At 41.6% G+C, this 21698-nt stretch overlaps 1 protein-coding gene across 1 annotated transcript; it reads left to right on the forward strand.

Annotated features, from left to right (window-relative positions):
• Nucleotides 1-1755: 1755 nt before the first annotated feature.
• STK17B (serine/threonine kinase 17b) lies at nt 1756-19172 on the forward strand. The gene is made up of 8 exons (XM_048953324.1): nt 1756-1898; nt 4051-4206; nt 8838-9050; nt 13008-13152; nt 13385-13511; nt 14358-14406; nt 15327-15506; nt 17475-19172. Exons 2-8 carry the CDS (start codon nt 4085-4087, stop codon nt 17755-17757), a joined length of 1119 nt encoding a protein of 372 aa, XP_048809281.1. The 5' UTR covers nt 1756-1898; nt 4051-4084; the 3' UTR covers nt 17758-19172.
• Nucleotides 19173-21698: the final 2526 nt, after the last annotated feature.

Genomic DNA, 21698 nt, shown 5'->3' on the forward strand with positions numbered 1-21698 from the left:
CATGAGCCAGCAGTGTGCACTTGCAGCCCGCAAGGCAAACTGTATTCTGGGCTGCATTAAAAAAGGGGTGCCCAGCAGGGAGAGGGAGGTAATCACCCTTGTGACTCTTGTGAGGCCCCATTTGAAATACTGCGTCCAGGTTGGGGGCCTCCGGTACAGGAAGGATGTGGAGCTCTTGGAGCTGGTCCAGAGGAGGGCCACTAAGATGATCAGAAGGCTGGAGCACCTCTCCTATGAGGAAAGGTTGAGAGAACTGGGCTTGTTTAGCTTGGAGAGGAGAAGGCTCTGGGGAGACCTCATTGTGGCCTTCCAGTACTTGAAGGGAATGTATAAACAGAAGGGGGAATGGCTTTTTACATGGGTGGATAGTGATAGGACAAGGGGAATAGTTTTAAACTGAGACAGGGGAGGTTTAGGTTAGATATTAGGAGGAATTTTTTCACACAGAGGGTGGTGACGCACTGGAACAGGTTGCCCAGGGAGGTTGTGGATGTCCCATCCCTGGAGGCATTCGAGGCCAGGCTGGATGTGGCTCTGGGCAGTCTGGTCTGCTGGTTGGTGACCCTGCACATAGCAGGGGGATCAAAACTAGATGATCATTGTGGTCCTTTTCAACCCAGACCGTTGTATGATTCTATGATCACGTAGCTAACACATTTGGGATAATTAAAAAATATCAATTAATGACACATGCATTACTAACAGTGTAGCTTATGATCTTGCTGTGACCTTCACCCCGCTGTCTCCCTTCCTCCACCCTTGGCCATCCTCTGTATCTAATTAAAATTCCAAAGTCCTCAGGGTGGAGCCCTGCCAATTACAGCCTACATCGAGTGCCACACGTTTCTATGGCATTATGATGTAAACAGATAACCAAGACTACAGCAGTACACTCGTGTCACAAAACATTTCACTCCTTGTTTTTTTAGGACCGAAAGGGTGAGTAGAGCAGATGTTGCCATTGGAAGGAGCTGTGAGGACACACAGACAGCCCAGGAGACAGACGGAAGCACCATCATTTGCTTTTCGGCACCACGTGCTGTAATAACCTAAACACCTTAATTGCCGTGATCACGTCGTTTTTCTCCTGCGGAACACTCGGTATGTTCGGAATGCTGCTTGCTTTTCATACCTCACAAGGCTTCTCAGCACAACCCATCTTTCCTATGCCTTGTATTTGCGTTCTCTTTAGCCAACCCACCAGAAGCTGTGCTATAATGGAGGCAGGGCCCAGGCTGGCACTGCACACGGATGGCAGAGCTCTGAGGGACACCGATTGCTTCTGTTAAAAACTTCCGCAGCTCGGAAGGCAAGAAATGGCGGTGGAAGGTGAGGCAGGCCACAGTTATACCAGAAGCGCAGCTCTGGGCTAGCAGGTGCTGCCGCGCGGGTGCCCCGTGCCGCTGACCGTTACGTCGGTCCTTCCCCGCTGTCCCGCTACTGCCGGCACCCGATGAGCCCCACGGCCGCCCGATCAGCAGAAGCTATCGGCGCATCTCGCCCGCAAAAGCGGCTCGCCCCGCCGTGCGGCGGCGACGGGACAAAACGTCCCTCTGGCAGCGGGCAGCCCCGCCGGCCCGGGCCGAGGGGAGCGGCGGGACCGCCGGCACCTGCCGCGCTCCGCCCGCCTCAGGGGCGCGAGGGCAGCCGGGCGGGGGCGCCCGACCAATGGTGGCGAACAAGGCCGGGCGGCCGGGCGCGGATTGGCTCCTCCCCGGCACGAGAGGGCGGGGCGAGCGGGCGCCGCCGGGGCAGCCACAGCTGCCAGGCTGCGCTTTTCAAACGCCGGCTGCGCGGGGCGGCGGTTGGCGGGGACTCGGGGCGGCCTGTGGTGCGAGGGCCGGTCGTGGCGGCTGTTGAGCGAGCGGCGGCGTTCTGCGTGGTCTCTGCGAGGAGCGGTGAGCGCGCCCCGTCGTGCGGCGGGTCCGGGCTCGAGTGGGTGCCGCGGGGCGGCGGGCGGGCGGTGGGGCGGTGAGTGTCGTGCCGCTCTCCTCGGCAGCTCGCTGGTGCGCGTTTCTGCGCTGTGGAGAAGCGCCCGGGGGAGCGCCCGAGGCGCGGGGCCTCCTGCGAGGAGATGAGGCTCGTCCCGCGCCCCGGGGGCACGGCTCGGCCGGGCTGCGGGCGGTGGCGATCGGCAGCCCCGGTGAGCGACGCGGGCGGGCCTGGTGCGGAGGAGCTTTCCGGGCGGCAGGGCGAGCTCGGTCCGGGCGTGCAGCGGCGGGTCCGCGCTCCGCTGGGCTTGAGGTCCGACTGCCCGCCTCGCCGTGCGTTGGCGTCGTCTCGGTGGGCTCGGAGTACCGGTGTGCGGCAGCGCGGGCCCGGGCGGGCCGAGCGGCTGTCCCCGCAATGATCTCGGCGCCCGAACCGCCCGCCGGCCCTCTGCCGCCCTGTCGGCCCCGGCGCTGGGCTCGGCGCTGAGGGAGGCGCGCCGTCCTGCCGCCCGGCGGGCAGCCCGCGGAGCTCGGTCGCTTGGAAGTCTGCGAACTCGCGTGCGACCTTCTGTCCGTTCCTTAGGGCTTTGGGTGCGACGTGTTGCACCGATATCGCTCCTAATTTTGGTGATAAATAACACAGCTATAGCTAATCAGATTCGAAACAAGTCGGACCGTGTTCTTTCGACGACGTAAGGTGCCCAGCTGCGGCTCGGTGCCCGCTGTGTTTCTGTGTGCTCTCGATAACGCCGAGCTGAAGGGACATGTGGTTTCTTACCAGGGAAGCGCGGTTAATCCGGTGTGAGGCAAAGGCTGTTCTTAATCATGTCTTTAAGAATAGCGATATCATGAAACAGTAGCTGCGTGTATTTAGCGGTAGCTGGCCCTTAGTTAGCTCACCTGTCCCTAACGCCAGTGTTCATGCTGAAGTCCTGCAGCACCGAGCTTACTTGCGGAGTTGCGTTCAGTGCGGGCACCTCAGAGAACAGCCTGGCGATGTAGAACTGGAGACGTCCGAATCGGTCTCTGACGTGATAAGCTGCCTTGTAAGCAGGGGGGAGAGAAATGCTGGTTTGTTACATACAGGGTGATTCACAGGCGTGCAGCCTACCGTGCGTAGGGGACCTTTGGTAAGCTTTCAGTTTATGTCATGCTTATCAAACAGTACTTAAAATTTTATCTTGAAACTGTAGGATTGTGGGTTTTGTTGTTCGTTTTTTTTTTTTCTTTCTTTTTTCCTTTACTAGAACTAAAGCACGAATCATGATTTATACCCAGAACAGTTGCAGTATGAATTACCCCGTTCTAAGAACTGGCTGTTCGAACAAGGTTCGATGGGTGCTGGGTTGTGCTTGGAACATAGCTGGGGCGAGTGCTCCCCCAGAAGCTTCTGAGAGCACGCTGCTGTCACTTGAGAACTGAAAGTGTTTTTAATGGTTGTCAACTGTGTCCAGACTATAATTTGTCTCTGAGCTATTTTTCCTTTTTTTTTTTTTTAAAAAAAAAAACCATTGCTAACAAAAGTAAACCTGCCCTTTACCTTGAATTAAGCTATCAGTTAAAACTGCTGATATCCTTTAGTAACCTTTTTCAGCTCTGCTTTTACATCGTGCCTGAAGAGATGCTTCAGGCCTGTAAATGTGAGTGCCCAAGCTTGTTTTTTAGCTTTTAAATAGCTGCTTTTTTTTTTTTTTTTTTTTTTTTTTTTTTTTAAATCAGTAGTAGAGTTAGTATGTGTGCTATATCTTCTGAATGTGCCGTTATTCTGGTCTGCTAAGGTGATTTACTCATCATTTGGTTCTGAGTGATCAGAACTTGCAAAGAAGTTGTCTGTTCATCAGGCTTTCTAATGAGTAACCTAATTAGATTAAGTTAAAACAGCTTATAATAAAGTTCATTTTTTCAATTAATTTCCTCAGTTCCTCAGCATCATTTCATTCTCTTGTTTGGTGTTTCCTTCCAGTTGTATATGTAGAGTGATTAAATGTGTAGTATTCTGGTCACATTTAAACAAGCTTTAGGCTGCTCTATTCAGATAGACATAAGCCCTGATCTGTGTATATTTCCTCGCACGGTGATTGTGGAGTTGCCCTGACTCACCGTTATGTTGCTTTCACAGGTGGCTGGCAGAAAGGACAGACCTGTTCCTAACCATGTCCAGGAGAAAGATGGAGAACAGAAGCCTTTCGGGCTTGTTGGCCACGTCTCTGCAGACACAAATCAGGATGGACAATTTCCACAATTTTTACATGCTTGAGTCCAAAGAGCTGGGAAGGTAAGGCTGCTCCTGTATATCTTAGTCAGATAGATCTCTGCTGATGCAGAATTGTATGCAATAATAGACTTGCTTTCTGGCAAACTTTTGTGGCTGTGGATGAGGAATGAAGAATGATTTTCCCCACCCACCTTTCCTGCTCCCTTCTTTTCAGTGTCTGAGGCTCCATAGCATTAGGATAAAGGTACAGTGAAACATAGCATGCCAGCCTTTTCCATGGCAGAGAGGCTCAGGCTGCTCTCATAGTAATGTCAGTTGAAGATTCTGTCCTTTCCCTGTCCATTCACACAGTACATTACAGGGATATAAACTCAAGAAGAGATAACTTGAAGAAGTAGTGCAAGACAAAGAATGGCGCTTCTGAGCTGGTGATGCTGGCTGTTCAGTTGAGGGTTGGCTGTTTGTTGTTTTTAAGTCCAGAAAACAAAGACCTCTTTTTCTCTGACCTTTTATGGTTACGTTTCTAACAACCAAGGGTAATTTGGCCGTCTGCTTCCTTTACTCATGTTTGCAGAAGTAAAATAGCAAATAAAAGAAAACAAAAGTATTTGTGTTCAAGGCATCTGAATTATGCTTATTTAAAATCAGTGGGTTAATTTGTACCTTGAAAATATTCAGGGAACTGTGTATAAACCCACACAAATGTAATAGGGTGATGATGCTTCCAAGTTCCTTGAATGCAAATGACGTGGGTCATTTGTAATTTGTTAGGCATTTCTATGCTGAACAGTGATCCTTCCTACCTCTAGCTTAGGCAGGCATAACTTTGTAATCTCTTTCACCTCTTTAGTTCTCCTGGTTACTCCAGTATGTTTTTATCTCATACTCTTTATAGAAGCACACCTTGTAGCCCTTAACTTTCCTCTGCTTGTGGCACTTTGTTAGCCCTAACTCTGAATGCCAGGCTCTACAGAACCAGTTCCATGTACCAACTCTGATATTCTTCAAATGCTGGATTTTCAGATCGTACTTAGCTGTGATGTGAGATGATGTCTAAAGCAAATAAAGGCATCTTCTTTGCTTCGACTCCCAGCCTCAGTTTTTAGTACTTTATGAACGTGTGAAAGCAGATATTTAAAAAAAAAAAAAAAGCCAAAATGCAAAGAATCAGAAGTAGTCAAGCATCTTTTCCAAATATGGTTTTTCAGCTTTTCTGGCCTAACAGTTTGCATGTGTTCACTTGCAGTTTTCATCTACCTTTAAGTCACTCTTTTGTTCTTCGCTACTCAACTCTCCCAAGTCCCTTTTATTCCTCCCACAGCCTTATCTTTTAGGTCCTTTGGTACTGAAGGCATCGACTTGTGGAGCAGGCAGGTTCTGTTTGGTGGGTTATAGTAGTTCTGTCCTCAGTCTGGATGGCTTGACTTCTGTTAAAGGAGTTGAATTTCTGTGGTTTATAACTTGAGATACGGAAATAAGTAGAAATGGAGCTGCGCAATACACCGCTCCGGCATTGCATTTGCTTTGCAGGCAGTAAGGAGGAGGGAAGCACTGTGCTTGCTTTAATGCAAGATCTCAGATCTAACTTCAGATCTAACTTTTTTCATTTCTGGGGAAATTCCATCACTCAAACAATTCTATGAAGAAAACTTGGCTGGACTTGTTTCTTCAAGCCGCAGCTTTTCTGTTAAGCTGAGATGCTATCTCATGTGACAGTTTCCAAGTTTTGGTGATGCTTTTTCATTGCTCGTTTGAAAGATCACTGTTAGCTGTTCTCGAGACTCAGCATATCTTGAGACACTGAGTAATATGGCAACTTCATAACTTCAACCAGAACGTTAACTTCTGTGTGGTTTCCGTAACGCTTTCAGCTAACAGAAACAGTTTTCAGCAGTTTTGCATGTGTATGTTAATGTGTATGTTTAGAACTGAAGTTTTATTTTTCCAAGTCCTTGCTTAAAAAAAGATGTAGTGTCTTTGTCCTTGATTGCCTCTCCTCTAGAAACTTCTTTTGTCTACATGACAAGCAATAGGTGCTATATATTTGAATGAGTTGTTTATACACCTGTATATCCTACCTTTGAGCAAGTTTGTTACATTTGCTCGGGCAGAGCAGGAAAGCTATGAAAGTAGCAGTAATAAGATGGAAGATGCTGTCCGCTGTGAATCGTTTGAGGTAAAGGGCACGGAGTCAGTCATGAAATATCTGAGGTCTGTGCAGATTGAAGCACACAGGAGAGTCCAGGCTGGAGAAAGTGATGCTGGAGCAGGCCCAGAGGAGGGCCACAAAGGTGCTCGGAGGGCTGGAGCACTTCTACTGCGAGGACAGGCTGAGGGAGCTGGGCTTGTTCAACTTGCAGAAAGAAGGGCTCCAGAGAGACCTCACTGCAGCCTTCCAGTACTTGAGGGGAAGCTTATGAACAGGAGGGGGAGGGACTTCTTACATGGTCTGACAGTGATAGGACAAGGGGGAATAGCTTTAAACTAAAAGAGGAGGAAATTTAGGTTAGAAGTTAGGAGGAAATTCTTTACTCAGAGGCCAGCACAGGCTGCCCAGAGAAGCTGCGGGTGCCCCCATCCTGGAGGCCTTCGGGGCCGTGCTGGATTGGGCCCTGGGCAGCCCAAACTGGTAGGTATCAATCTGCCCACAGCAGGGTTGGGACCAGGTGCTGTTTGAGGTCCTTTCCAACACAAACCATTCTGTAATTCTATGATTAAAGTCAGAAAATGACATTATACTGAAGGAGTTCTGAGGCAAATTCAGTGTTGGTTTTGTGAACTTTTTTCATACTGGATATATACTAATAGTGTTTACCACGCTCTCTAAGTATTTACTTTTCAAGTTACTGCTGTTTTTATTGTTTTTGCACATTAAAAGATGTGATTTTTGTCTTCATAGCTTTAAATGTCAAATTATTGGCACCCTACAAATATCACATAAAAAAAAGTAGAAATTCATACATCATGGATTTCTTCTGGAGATATCTCTGATCCTTCAGAGCTGCTGTACCTGTTGCTGCTGGGAGTGCAATGCTCAAGAACTCAGCAAAGGTCTTCCTCTTCTCTTGAAACTCAACCAGTTCCTCTTCTTGAATTTTAGAGAAACTCCCATGGTAGATGGAGTAGTGTGATGTTAAATGAGACTGTAAGCCGTGGGTAATATCTACAGACTTCAGTATATTAAGAAATGCAGGTCAATGACTTCAAGCTCAGCAATAATAGCTCGTTTAGCAGTTGGGAAAGCACTTGGCTATTTCAGGCTTACAAAGAGTTGCTAAAATCAAGAGTGTGTACACATACCCGGTTGTAAATCACTTTTGCTTCTTGATTTTGCTTTTCTGAATTTACTAGATAAGAAATAAAAGACAAATCTAGTGTTGAAATAAATGATGACAGAGGAAGAGTTCTGTTGTGTTTATTTCTAAATAACTGACAGCAGGATGAATACAAGGCAGCTCTGCATCTCCTGTGATTCAGTTGCATATGCACAGTGTATTTAACATGGTTGTGGTCTGTTTTGTTCTGAGAGAAGCTGGTACAGCATAGACTGTAAGGGGAAAAAACCTTAGATGTGTGTTTTGTGTCACAGATGTTCCTTTTAGGCACTGTTCTGCTCAGTTTTGCTTTCTTCTGTTTTGTTCTGCACCAGAAGGAAGGCTCAGCCTGCAGGACAGCACCATCTCCCCTGCTGAAGGAGCTAGGATGGCTGAAAAAGAGCAGCTTATGTAGCTGGTGTTGAGCCTCTCCTCTGCTTTGTTCACATGCAAATGCGGTGTTTGCTTGAAGCCACAGATGGAGGTGTTTTTCTTTGCAAATGGTTTTGAAACTGTTCTTAAAACTTTAAACAGTTTTAGCCCTTCAGGTGTGTTTTTTTTTTTTTTTTTTTTTTTTGTTTTAATGGTATTTCTTGTATAATTTGAAAACACTTTGCAAATATGCAGTGAGGCATTTCTGGGAATGCACAACTCGTGATTATAAAACTAGAAAACTAGGGTGGTTGGTTGTTTTTTTTTTTGTTTTTTTTTTTTCTCAGGAGTTTAAAAGCTGGCTTAAAAAGCTGCATTTTTCCCCTAATTTTTTAAAAGGTCAGCCTGGTGGTTTAACTACACTGTGTGGTTTTCTTTTACAAACACATCTTTGCCAGAAGACATTTTTGTTTCCATACCTAAACAGTTGGCTGGGAAACAGAGCAGCTCACTTTGTCTGACTGCAATTGGAAAAGGGAGTGCTAAGCAGTGGGTGTTTTTCTGATTAGATGTTTCTAAGCTTAGTGCCTTAATGTGACTTCTTAGCAGTCCTGCATCATTTGTGAATGGAAGGATTTTTTTTATGACTTCAAAGTTTTCTGCACAGAAGAACTTTGCCTCTGGCCGCAGTGTAGAGTGATGCTTTCTTTTCCCCTACATTCTTTCTGTTTTTCAGTTGTTTTGTTCTACTGTATCCTGCTGGTGTGTCCTGTATCTTGTATGTGCTATACTATGTGTGTGTACTTTGTTGAAAAGGCAAACAAAACCCAATGTTGCCAACCTGAACAAAGCCCTGAGCAGCCTGAGGTGACCTCCTTGCTGTCCCTGTAAGAACATGGCCAGCTCAGAACATAAGGGCAGACTGCCAAGCCTTTTTAGTTCTAATGGCAATCTAATTACTTTTTCTATCTGAAGTTCTGATGTATTTTTCCTTTTATTTTGCAGAGGAAGATGTGGTGTGGTTAGAAAATGTATAGCTAAATCCACAGGTCAAGAATATGCAGCTAAGTTTTTAAAGAAAAGAAGAAGAGGTCAAGATTGCAAAGCGGAGATTCTTCATGAAATTGCTGTGCTTGAATTAATGAGATCTAATCCTCGCATAGTTAATCTCCATGAAGTCTATGAAACAGCAAATGAAATCATCTTAGTGTTGGAATAGTAAGTATGCCTTTGTCACGTGTCCCATGCTGGTAGTTACCAACCTGTCACTGTTTGCTTTTTGCTTGACTTGTCTGCACGCCTGTAAGAATTGCAACACTACACTGTATACAATATGCTAATATTTCATCATGATTTTTGATTTACTAATATCTATTAAGATCTTGGGGGCCTTTTGGTGTGACTTATTCTCATGTAAATTCAGGAGTTGCATCCATTGCTGCCACTTCACTCCTTGATTTTGGATGTGTATTTTGTGCAATTTGTAGCTAATGAGCTGTGTTGGACTATGGGATAGAGACACAGCAAAACACGCCAAAACCTATACTAGTTCTTTACTCAACTTTTGCAATGTGCTGATAGATTTATTTTTTTTACAAAATTGCTTTTAGAAAAACAAAGCTGCTTCTTTCCCAGCGTTGCATAACTCATTTCTGTAGGTGCTTTCACTCATTTCAAACTGGAACTTTTTTTGTGCCTTCAAACAGCCTCACTCAGGAGTCTGTTGAATGTGAGCAAGTCATTCCGTTCACCAGCCTCTGTTGGATATTCTGGTCAAACAAAGCTAATATAAAGCCTGATCACAAGTTCTACGGTGTGATATGTAGTTCTTTTTCTTAAAGAATCTCTTATGTCAAGCTGAGCAGAGCTTCATCTTGCATCCCTTGAAGATGGATAGTGCTTTGAAGCATCTTAAATCATACCAAAAAAGGACTGTTTAATTCCAAGTACTGATTTCAGAGAAGCTGAGCATGTTGATCCTCTATGCTTTAATGTCAGCATGAGACTTCTTGGCGACTGAAAATAGCAGTTCACTTGTGGATGTTGAGCTTCTGAAGCCACTGTTTCTCTTGCTGTAAAACTGCTTAACTTCTGTAGCTGTTTCCTCCAAAATTCATATGTCTTTTCACATGCCCTTGTGGCTGCTCATAGCTCTGAAAACAAGTGTTCTAGTGTGGGAATTAGTTTGAGTTATTCATCATAATGGATGTATGTTTAAATGTTTGTAATGTGAGAAACAAAAATGTAGTTGGTGAGATAAACTCAGCAAGTTATTTTCTAAATAGGATTTAAGCTTTGCTTCAAATATATATATATTTTTATCATAGATTCATAGAATGGCCTGGATGGAACCAGAATGATCATCTAGTTTCAACCCCCCTGCTATGTGTAGGGTTGCCAACCACCAGACCAGGCTGCCAGAATTATGCAGTGGTGATCTGCGTGCATTGTGATAAACTCCTTTTGCTGTGGCTAAATTGTTCTCCAAAAGAGGAGGGGGGGGGGGGGGAAAAAGAGAAGGCAAAAAGGAACATTTTTTTCCCCTTAGAACTAAGTGATCCCTAACACCTTAGTGAGGACTAAAGCACTAATGTGGAAGGCAATGTCCAGATGACAAGTATTGAACTTCATATTAAGAACAAGTTCACGTAAAAGCTGTACTGATGTATTTTTTTCTCACCTCAGTTTCAGCTCAGCTACTTCTGTCTTGATTGTAAGCCTGTATGCTTCTTGCAGTCTTTGTCCTCATACAGTCCCAGCAACCAGAAGTGTTGTAGTGAAGATAAATATCTGCCAGTTCCTTTTAGAATGTGTTTATGGACATCTGTGAAGCTGTTTTATATTTGTGTTTGGTTTTTTTTTTTTTTTAACACTGTGATACTATCAGCTTCTGTGGTAATAGAATCATGGGGATGGGAAGGGACTTTCAGAGATCACTGAGTCCTTCCTCCTGCTAAAGCAAGTTCCCCAACCGTAGGTTGAGCAGGAAGGCATTAGGTGGGTCTTGAATATCTCCAGAGAAGGAGGCTCCACAATCTCCCTGGGCTGCTTGTTTCATTACCTGATGTGTGAGGAAATACTACTTTTTTGTCTACGTAATCAGCTCTTTTCTTCAGGTGTCTCCTGGTTGTCATGCTGGGGATTTGATAAATGACAGTTCTTATTTATCTGTATGCTGACCCTGATTGTTTTGTCAGCACCATTCATAGGCTTTTGCATAACACTCTACTCAAACTTTACGAGTCAGTGTTTCTTTGGATTCTCCTTGTAAAACTGTCTGCCCTTGTGTTTGCCCTGCTCTGTATTGTCAGTAGTCTTACTATCTACTGCTTGAAGGTACGGAGACCAGATCTGCATAGTAAGCTTTTATACAGAGCATCATTTTGCTGCTTTTTGGTGTTATCAGCAGCCTTCCTGAGGGTACTGAATGTATGCTGACTTCTTTGGCTTGCTGCTTTGTATTTCTCCAGTAATTCCAAAGAATGTCAGTTGAGATTTCCTGAGCTATGCCTTTCAGTTCAAGTTTTGGCGTTATGGAGGTTGCATTGGCTTATTTTCCTGAAGATAACTTATTTGTATATGCTACTGCTAGCTCATCTGCTGCTCTTTTACTTGCTTTCTCAGCTGAACTTATTTAGTGATTTCTTTGAACTGGGGAGCCAAAAACAGGAGGCTGCATTCTAGCTGTGGTCTACAGTGCTGAGCAGTCATTTACCTCAACCTACTCACTGTTATTGCAGCCCAGAGTGCTGTTAGCCTCCTTTGCTGCATTCAGCTTGCTGTCGGTGAGCACCCCAAACAGTGAAGCTGTTCAGCTCTTTACACATCTGGTCCACCCCTTCAGTTAGAAATAATAAAAATAATAGCTTGGATACAGGAATACTGTGGGAGACCATTGAAAGCTTTCCTAAACTTGAAGTCTCTCCTCTGTTTTGTCAAATGCAGTTAGGTAAGGCGTTAGTGACACCTCACGTAGCCTCAGCAGGTTACTAACTGTTTGTCCACGTTGTGCAGTATCCTTCCCTTTTTATAGACTCATATTACTAAAGGTGAAACTCATACTTAACCAATCTGTTTCTGACGTTTTCTGACGTCTGTTTCTCTTTAGCCTTCAGATGGGAGCTTCAGGCAGTTAGAACAGGCTGAGTAATGGTTTCAAACCCAGCTTGGAAAGAAACAGCTGACACTGTGGCAACATGTAGCGTGTAACTAAGAAACCACATGCAAGATGATTACACAAGGTTATTTCCATGCTCCCTTTATGCTTTGCTAATGGTAGGGTTCTGTAAGTAAACAACAGCCTGCCTTTTTTTTTTTTTTTTTTTTTGAGGAAGACATACTGAGATACTTTAAAAAAAAAAAAAATTAAAAAATCTAGTCAGTGTCATCTCTGTTGGAAGTGGTAGATGTCAAACTGACACAGCTAAGTCCCTGTATTTCAGAGTATTCTGTGCCTACACGAGTTGAAGGCTTTGCTCACTGTCTGACCAGGCAGCTGTTAATTTCGTTATGGTCAGTGTGCTACATCTTATTTCTTGTACCTGCCAGACAGAAAGGACTGATATCTAGTCTTCCATCAGAATGGTAAGGTCTGTGGTAGCAAGTATGCAGTTTCCTCTTGCTCCAGAGGTGATCCTCTACAACTCAGTCTGTTCCTTGAATTGTAGTTGGTTCATGTGACAATAGTTTTAGTCCCCAAATCAGAAAATAGGATTGTGGGTTTTTTTTTTAATCTCCAGTCATTTATGGAATTAATTGAAGAAATTTCAGCTGTAACTTGTGAAGGTGTTTTCTATTAAGAACTGATGATAGATCTAATCATCCTTGAGGCATCTCAGGCTCACTTTCAAAGTAGCAAGCTTGAGTTTTCCAAACACATAAGAGCAATTCAGCCACAGAATTCTGTTTCACCACCTGAACTTCTGTAGTTAGACATGAAGGGAGAAAAAGCATTATCAGATATCTTCACTCTTCCCTTTTTTCTTTAAGTAACGTCTTGAGGTGAGTGTGTTCAAAAAGAGGGGGGAAAAGGCCTTATTTTCTCAGCCTCTTGGATGAATATTTGGTAAATAGCTACTGATAAATACATATAAATTAAACATAGATATTATATGTAAAATTTTTCTCACTTGAGCTTTCGAGTTTAATACATTCATGTTCCTGAATGTATTTCAGTGCGGCTGGAGGAGAGATCTTTAACTTGTGTGTCCCAGAGCTGGATGACAGAATTGCTGAAAGTGACATCATAAGGCTTATCAGGCAAATACTTGAAGGACTTTGTTGCTTGCATGAAAAAAATATTGTTCATCTCGATTTAAAGGTGAGACTGCATCAGGCTTTTTTAGTACTTTGTCTTCAACTTAATATTGTGATAATCATAATAATTTGTTAAATACATAGCAAAGATGAGAAAACAGTGTACTAGGGAGAAAATAACTTAAAAATAAAATTCAGTAATGTAAATAAAAAAAAATAACAATATGAACTGAAATGTTGTTATTATTTTTTTTGCAGTTTGTATTCTGTGAGCTGAGAATTTTTTTCTGTTCTAGCCTCAAAATATTTTGCTGAGCAGCATCAATCCTCTTGGTGATGTGAAGATTGTAGATTTTGGCATGTCTCGGAAGATTGAGAATAGCACTGAACTGCGGCAAATCATGGGAACCACCGAGTATCTCGGTATGAAAGAGCTGCATCAGGATTTCTGATGTGTGAGGAAAAAACAGTTGATGAAATGTGCTTATCAACTTGTCAGTCATTACTGGAGAACAAAGCAGCACAAGGCAGCGTGTTGTTCTGAGCTGCTCTTTCTTTAGAGAAATTAACTATTACTTGCACGCACAAAAAGCATTATACCAATCAGCACACCTTATTTCCTGCTGTAGCATTTGTTCTGTTGTAAACTACTACTGAATAGTTGTATGGCTTCAATTAATGAGAACTGTTGAGTATGATTTGAAATCAAAATATTCTTGGAAAAGCAAAAAACTGCCTTTAACACTTGGCCTGCTGAGGTTTCCTTCTTTAAAAAAAAGTAAAACAATAAGAACCAGAATTGCCTACACCTGTTTTTCTACGAGCAGGTGAATCTGTGGTGAATAGCATGGTACCTAACATATGCTAACAGCTGCTGGCAATTAAATTGGCGTGGTCACCTGGCTTTGCAGTGTTAACTCATGCCTTCCCTGAAAAAAGCTGTGTACTTGAAATTCTCTTAGGAAGGTCTTTTAGATGCATACATCTGATGTGGGAATATCTTGGGACTTGTATAGAGTAGATCTTAAGCCACGTAGTACCATTTCAGTCTGAACCACTCAAATTTCAGTGTCTAATCAAACTGGAATAATGTTTTCACCCTCTGAAGAAACTTAAACCTGATTGCTCAAACATCATCATGCTTACTCTCTTGATAATGATTAGCGAAAGTTGACAGAAAAGCTGATAGAAATGTACTGTATGATTCAAGGGTACTTGAACAACATGGCTATTAAGATGTTTTCCCCTTTTTTCCTTCTCTTCCTGTAGCTCCAGAAATCTTAAACTATGACCCTATTACCACAGCCACGGATATGTGGTAAGTTGTCTGTGTTAATTTGTTTTACTGAGGTAGATGTGACCAGTTAACAATCTGCATGCCAGTTCCAGACTCTGATGCAGCTTTATCTGATTCCTACGAATAGTTTTCTGTGGGTGGGCTGAACAAGAGAGGGGCTGGCTGAAGGAGGTATGCTCTGAATATAAACTGGAGTTTACACAAATTTCTGTCTATGCCTTTGTTGCTCACCTGCTGTGGACTGAAGTGGCTTCTCAACATACAGAGTGTCCTTCTGTTTGGAGGAAATAGTGGCAATTATCTGATAGCACACTTTAGCTGTTAGTTACCTGAAACATGTTATCTGAGAGTATTAACTGCTCTGGGCACTCCTCCCTGACTGTTTTTGTATCGTTAAATAATCTTATTATGGAAATGTTAAGAAGTAAGTTAATTAAAGATAGTACTTAACTTTAGACCAACATCAATTTGTATGGAATGTCATAAAAATGAAAGGATACTGTAACACAAGTCAGATCCTAATTGCTGTTATGGAAAGGTGGGCTACATCTCAGACTTAAATACTGCTTCTAGAATTTGTGTGAAATAATGGCTATTTTTTATTTACGTGCAGATAAGAGCTTGTTTTTTGCAGTTCTTTCTCTCAGAACTGCCATATCTGCAAGAACAGACTTTGTAAAAGTTATATATTTCCTTTTGGTAACTGTCTGTGTGGCAGGAAATAAAAGGTTTATTGTAAGTAAGCAATTAAAAAGAAAAGTCCTTTCATGGAGATATAGATGAATTTCCTTGTGTGTATACATGCATTTACACTTGAATCATATAGAACTGAGAGGTCACGTGCTGGGTTTAGTTCTGAGTGTAGCATACATCAAGATGTTTTATCTACAGCAAACAAGTATGAGAAGATAAATTCCTTTCACGCTGTGTTCTTACTTCAGGAACATAGGTGTAATATCCTACATGCTGCTGACTCAAGAATCTCCATTTGTGGGAGCTGATAATCAAGAAACTTTTCTTAATATATCTCAAGTTAATGTGGATTATTCAGAAGAAACATTTTCATCAGTTTCACAGCCAGCGAAAGACTTCATTCAAAAACTTCTCATAAAAAATCCTGAGTAAGTAATGTACTCTTTTATGTCTGTGAATACATGGACAACATGAATGTTAACCTGGGAGTTTGTTAATATCCATTAATATTTCACAATGTGCTGGTATTATCACCTGGATATTTAAAAGTGTAGGTTTCTGCTTTTCTGTAGAGTAAGTAAGGGATCTTTGGTTCATTGGCTGTTTTTAAAGTCAGGTACAGTCTTTGAGTTTTGCTCACTTTCAAATTTTGACTTAATATTTTTCATTTGAAGGACTGACTATTCACCAATCTTACGAAATGTATTCTGGAAAGTTCAGGTTTTTGTCTACAACCTAACATTTTGTTACACAGTTAGGACAGACAAAATGTAATCTCTCTGATGTGTGCTTGGGTGTTTCCTGACATCTTTAATGGAGCTTTTTACTTGAATGGATTTTATATCAAAACCTGGTTGTCTTATGACTGTATGTTTTTTCTTCCTACTATGTACATGTTCTTCAGGAATACATATATACATGTGTATATGTATAGTGTTTTGCCACGTTCAGTTGCTTAAAAAAAGTTCCCAACCAGAAGCACAAACTTCTTTTTGCTTCTAATGTGTCCAACCATAACTTAGTGTTCTTTGGGAGTTTGGATACTGATTACGGCCTTTCAAAGTAGCTGAACTCTCAGAAAATGGCCTTTGAGAATAGGAAAATGATAGGGGTTGGTTAACTGTCTGTGCTTGCTATGTGGTGTTAAATGGGAACTTGTTTTTATCCTTTGCACTAACAAATGTGCACTAAAAAAAAGTGTGTATATACTGGAGAATAATGTTTAGTGAAATCAGCTAGTCATGTTCCTCTAAGTTTTGTGAAGTAATATTGTTTGTATTGCTATGTATTGTCACTTGTGGTGACGCAGTAGTTACTATCTTCAGCAAGCAGGAGTTGAACAGTCTGGTTCAGAAAGTGGTTCTATGACACTAAGGGATGATGATAGTACATGATATCCATGAACTTTCTATTTTGAGGAAATAAGGGTTCCGTATAAACATATGTAGATATAATCACGGGTGAACAGTTCTTTCTACATAGTTATCTCATGTGGAGGCTTTGTCAGTAGCTGGAGCAACTCACAGAAACCATATCATTGTGAAGGAAGCAATTATGAAGAGTTTGCTTTGGTAAATGTTAATGTGGGCCTGCAGAATGTTTGGCTTTCTGCCACAGTTAGTACTCTACTTTCTCTATTCCGGGCATCTCAGTCTTCATTATGCACTTGGTAACTCTTTTCCAATTCTGATTCTTGGTTCGTATTTCTTTGAGAATATTACGAGGGAAAAATCTGTCCTCAGATTGTCAACTCCATAATAAGACTTCTCTGAGCAGAAAATATTGATGTCTTCTTGTATTGTAGAACTTAACAATGTAAAACTGGGGTAGCAATACACTAGGTTATCCAAAGTAATGATTTCATAAATCTGTTGGGAAGTAAATAGATCTTGGGAAGAGTTTGTACCAGACTATGATGAATTGCATCTGTAAAACATTGCAAAATGTCTGATAGAGTTGATGACAACGTGTCCTTCGGCCTTTCTTGAAAACATCATGACTGAATATTCATGAGCCTGATTATAACAATCTGTACAAAATGTAGAACTTCAAAAGCATAAACACAAGCACATATATATAAATAAGGCTGAAAGCATCCCAAGGGACTGAACACTGGCTGTTTATTGTGATGAAAAGTTTACCAGTTTGGACATCCAGCAGCAGGGAAAATTGTCAGCTGAAATCTAGATGCGTGTTGCCAACACTTAATCCTGAACCATGGTAAGGTTCCAATGTGCTTTTTAGCAGCAGTGGTGGGGGGGGAAAAAATAGCAATGTGAATTCTGTCGTGTCAATTCTCATGTATGCTGAGAAGTTCTAAGGTGTATTTTAATGATGGTTTTAGTATTTCTGGAATTAACTTAAGCAGTTTACCGTTTGTTCTTTCTCTTTCGAAGGGAAAGGCCCACAGCAGAGGCCTGTCTCTCCCATTTCTGGTTGCGGCAAGGGGATTTCATACTCTTGTGCAGCCCTGAAGAACCTTGCTGCCCATCTCTGATGCCAGGACATGCAACAAAATGCTCAGAAGAGCGGAATGTGAGATCCAGTTGTAATGGCACTTGCAGCGACAAGGAAGACAAAGAAAACATCCCAGAGGACAGCAGTATGGTCTCCAAACGCTTCCGGTTTGACGATTCACTGCAATATCCCCAAGACTTCATGACAGACTTTGTATGTTAATGCGTAACATAGACTTTCATAAGAATGGGTTGAGTGTAATCTATTCCAGCGGCAAGTGCAAGATTGGCTTGCCAGTTTGTGCAGTGTTGCTGTACTGGAAACGCACTTTGATTCTTTATTCTGGTGCTTGCTTTTCTATCCGTTGCTGGCAATGGGTTTAACTCCTGAGAATTGGAGTTGTAGCACCAGTAAAATGAATTATTTTTTTAAGAAGATATAATTAAATATTTTTTGCACTTTTTAAATTTCAGTCCAAAAATGATGCCAAATTAAGGCCTGTACATGTGTTGAGATAAACTCATTTTATTGAGTTTTTGCCTAAACTTTGAGCTTTGCCAAACAGCAGTTGAACAGCGTGTACGTTTTTATGACTAGCCTTCAGAAGCGGGTCTAAGTAGGTAGAACTGAATCTAGCTGTCTTAATGGGCATATCTGTGACCTTTCTCCTCGATTTAAATGACAGCTAAAAGCAGCGTTCTGGGATGATTGATCTGCTGGGGCCATCTGGAAAACTGCTTTTTCTCTGGTGTCGTTAGTAGTTAAGGAAATGTTTTTCTGGTCCACCTAGAGATTGAAATGTATATTGAGCGAGGTGTTTTTCCATTGTTTCCTGTGGATGCATGTAATGCTTGAAAAGAAAACGGGTAGATGGTCAGTCCTTGTGTTAGTGATACACTGCTTCTTACCAGTGAGTTAGATTTGAAGAGGACAAGTTTTCCATTCTGTTGTGATTATTTGATACACGTTAGTTGTCTTTCATAAAATATCTGAAGTATATTGTCTAGAATTATTGACCTATTCCTTATCTTAAAACCAAAAAATGAACACAAAGCCATGAAATGCCTTAAGTTCAAATTAATAACTGAATAAACTGAAAATGACTTTTTTTTTTTTTTTTTGCCAGTAGAGTTGCAATTAAAAGCTTTTCATTATGCCTTTTTAATGTTGATGTGCAGTGGGTTTTTCTGTCAATTACTGTTATTCACACAACTTAGCTTTATGCCTGCCTTGAGAAATGGACTGCAGTGTGTTAATATTTAAAGGCAAACGACCCAGTAATTATTTTAAGTCTTTTCATTTGCTTTGTTTAATGTGTTTGTTATGTGTTCAAGTTATATCCCTTTCAATTCCTGTTTCTAGGCTCAGAGAAGTAACGTGTAAGTCAAACTTCAGCTTAGAGCAAACATCAGTCATGTCTCAACAGCCTGAAACTAACAGTTTAACACAGAAAAACTGACAAGATCCTAATCATAACACTGAAGCTAAAACTCTGTGTAGAAAGTATATTAAAACTTCTGTAAGTATTCTGAAAGTAAATGGTACTTCGAAGTAGTTCTAAGCCCTGAGGATTAGAAAATTCCAGACTTAGTCTCCTTAATTTGGTTTCTTTTATTTAATAAAATATCACAATCTAATACTTTTCCAACTGTGGCTGTTGATCCAATGATAGTTAGGCAGATGGAGGCTTTGAAACATCGTATGATTGAGATCGTATGGTAATAATTGGTATAAGTTTGTACTTCAGCTTTCTTCACAAAAGGAAGGAACAATTTTATTATTTTAGATTTAAATGCAAGCTTTCACTATGAAGCATGGGGGGGAGATAGAGGAATTCTGTCTTTTATTTTGGGTGATGTTCTGTGGAAAGTCAGCTGTGGTGTCCTTAGCTTGTTTGACAGAAGTGAAAAAAATTCCCAAGACTTGATCTCCAATGCAATGAAATAATAGCATGAATGAAGCTCAGATGCCTCAGTATAAACAAACTGCACTGATTTCCCTCTGCGTATTCCTATGCAGTTTTTACAGTGGTAATGATAATATATATACATACAGAGTTATTAAATGCCTTTGCTGGGGTTAGTTGTTGGATTGTGTCCAGGTACTCTATACCTTTACTTTTCCAAGTCCTTGGCCTTTTCCACGTGGACTATTATTTCTCTCTTTCTTCACTAGTGTGGAGTCTGAATTTGAACTGGGCAAATTAAAAATGCAAACTATTTTACTATGCAATTAACATTCACTCAAGTTAAAGATGAGAACATCAAAAAGCTGTAATGGACAAAGGTAGAAAAGATGGTTTCTAAAACAGTTTCACTTTCAAATTTTCCAAAATTATCACTGACCTGAAATTGTAACTGGAAGCTTGTGGAAGTCTTTCCAATAGTTTTCTTTTTTAGTGTTTGAAAAATAAAGCTGAAGTTATGTGCCAGCACTTTATGAAGAAGTTACTGTTCCTTAAGTTTTTAAATCAAGTTATCTGATGTTTACATTTCTTACTACTTTTGGAGTTATCTTTAAATAAATGAAGATTTGTCTTCTCCAAGGAACTTAAATTCTGAAGTTTGTACTTCATGTAAATTCGAAGTATATGTTGAGCCAAATTTTGTTTGGATCAGTTTATTGAGTTGATATTGAGTTGCATTGAGTTTATTTTAAAAATATTACTGTGCACACATCGCTTTGCTTGAAGGTAAATACGTACATTGAAGAAGACAATTTTTAGCCCATCTTGCTTCCTGCCATATTACTGGAGAGATAATCTGGTGAGGGATGAGGAACGTTTTAAGGTGATTTAAGACGTATTTCTATGCAGTTCATGACCATTTTATATTTAAATAAATAAACTTTTCCTTTTTTCAAAACTGTGTTTTCATTTTTTCACAGCCTTGCAAAACTGTGTTTGGAGGGACATGAGGAGGTCATCTGATCCAGCCTCCCTGCTCAAGTAGGGCCACCTAGAGCTGGTTTCCCTGACCACATCTGCTTGCTTTCCTACCTCCAGAAAGGGATCATCTCTCTTGACCTGCTGGCAAGACTTTAGCTAATGCAGCCTGGGATACCATTACCTTCTTTGTGGCAAGGGAACCTCACCTCCTTTCATGCAAGGGTGTTTTCCAGCTGCGTGGCCCCCGATGTTGGTGCCTTGGGCTGTCTGTCTCTGGATGCAGGACTTTGCACTACTTGTTAAATTTCATGAGGTTTCTATCAGCCTATTTCTCCAGGCTTTTGAGGTCCCCCTGGATAGCAGTGCAACCCTATCTGTCATTCCTCACAGTTCTGTGTCATCTGCAAACTTGCTGTGGGTGCATTCTGCCCCATCACAGGTAATTAATGAAGATGTTAGATGATGTATTCTAATGGCTTTGGCAGAATGACCATGTAAATTTAAATAGAATGTTTATTGCATGAATATTAGCCTCCTAGGGCACTAACTGTACATCCGTTAAATCTTCAAGTAGAAGGCTCAACCGGAAATTCAAGCCTTTAGGAAACTAGTTAAATTCAAAAGGAGTGGTAATGTCTTGTGATATGGGTACTATATTTTCTACAAAGGCACATTTCATTGAAAAAGAAAGCTCTCGCATTGTTAGAAAAGCACAAGTGAGCTTCCTTTTTAGTGAAGGAAATTCATTAGTGTATTCATTAGTTCAGTGTTGCTTACAGCAGTAAGATTAGAAATAATTTGAATTTTTTCTGCACCGAAGGTTCTTCTAAAGAATGCTGTTCTATTTATTTATTTTTAAGGCATCAGTAAAACCCTCCTGTTTAATACTGCTAGTGACTTGGGACAGCTTGATTTCTGACTTCTCAAAAAGTTTTCTAATCTAAGAAAGGAGGTGTTAGAAAAATGTACAGTCCAGATGATCATAAAATTCTGGGTTGCAAAGGACCACAATGATCATCTAGTTTTGATCCCCCTGCTATATGCAGGGTCGCCAACCAGGAGACCAGGCTGCCCAGAGCCACATCCAGTCTGGCCTTGAACGCCTCCAGGGATGGGGCATCCACAACCTCCCTGGGCAACCTGTTCCAGTGCATCACCACCCTCTGTGTGAAAAAACTGCCTCCTAATGTCTAACCTAAACCTCCCCAGTGTTAAGTTTAAAGCTGTTCCCCCTTGTCCTATCACTGTGCACCTCATAAACAGTTGTAAGGCTGCA

Source organism: Lagopus muta, chromosome 8 (genome assembly GCF_023343835.1).
Source record: "Lagopus muta isolate bLagMut1 chromosome 8, bLagMut1 primary, whole genome shotgun sequence".
Classification (NCBI taxonomy): Eukaryota; Metazoa; Chordata; class Aves; order Galliformes; family Phasianidae; genus Lagopus; species Lagopus muta.

Bases quoted from the DNA above. Each gene is read 5' to 3' on its own strand.
- STK17B (XM_048953324.1), top strand. From the start codon at position 4,085: ATGTCCAGGAGAAAGATGGAGAACAGAAGCCTTTCGGGCTTGTTGGCC. The intron at 4,207-8,837 runs GTAAGGCTGCTC...TTTATTTTGCAG, and splicing joins GAGTCCAAAGAGCTGGGAAG to AGGAAGATGTGGTGTGGTTA. The intron at 14,407-15,326 runs GTAAGTTGTCTG...TTCTTACTTCAG, and splicing joins ACCACAGCCACGGATATGTG to GAACATAGGTGTAATATCCT.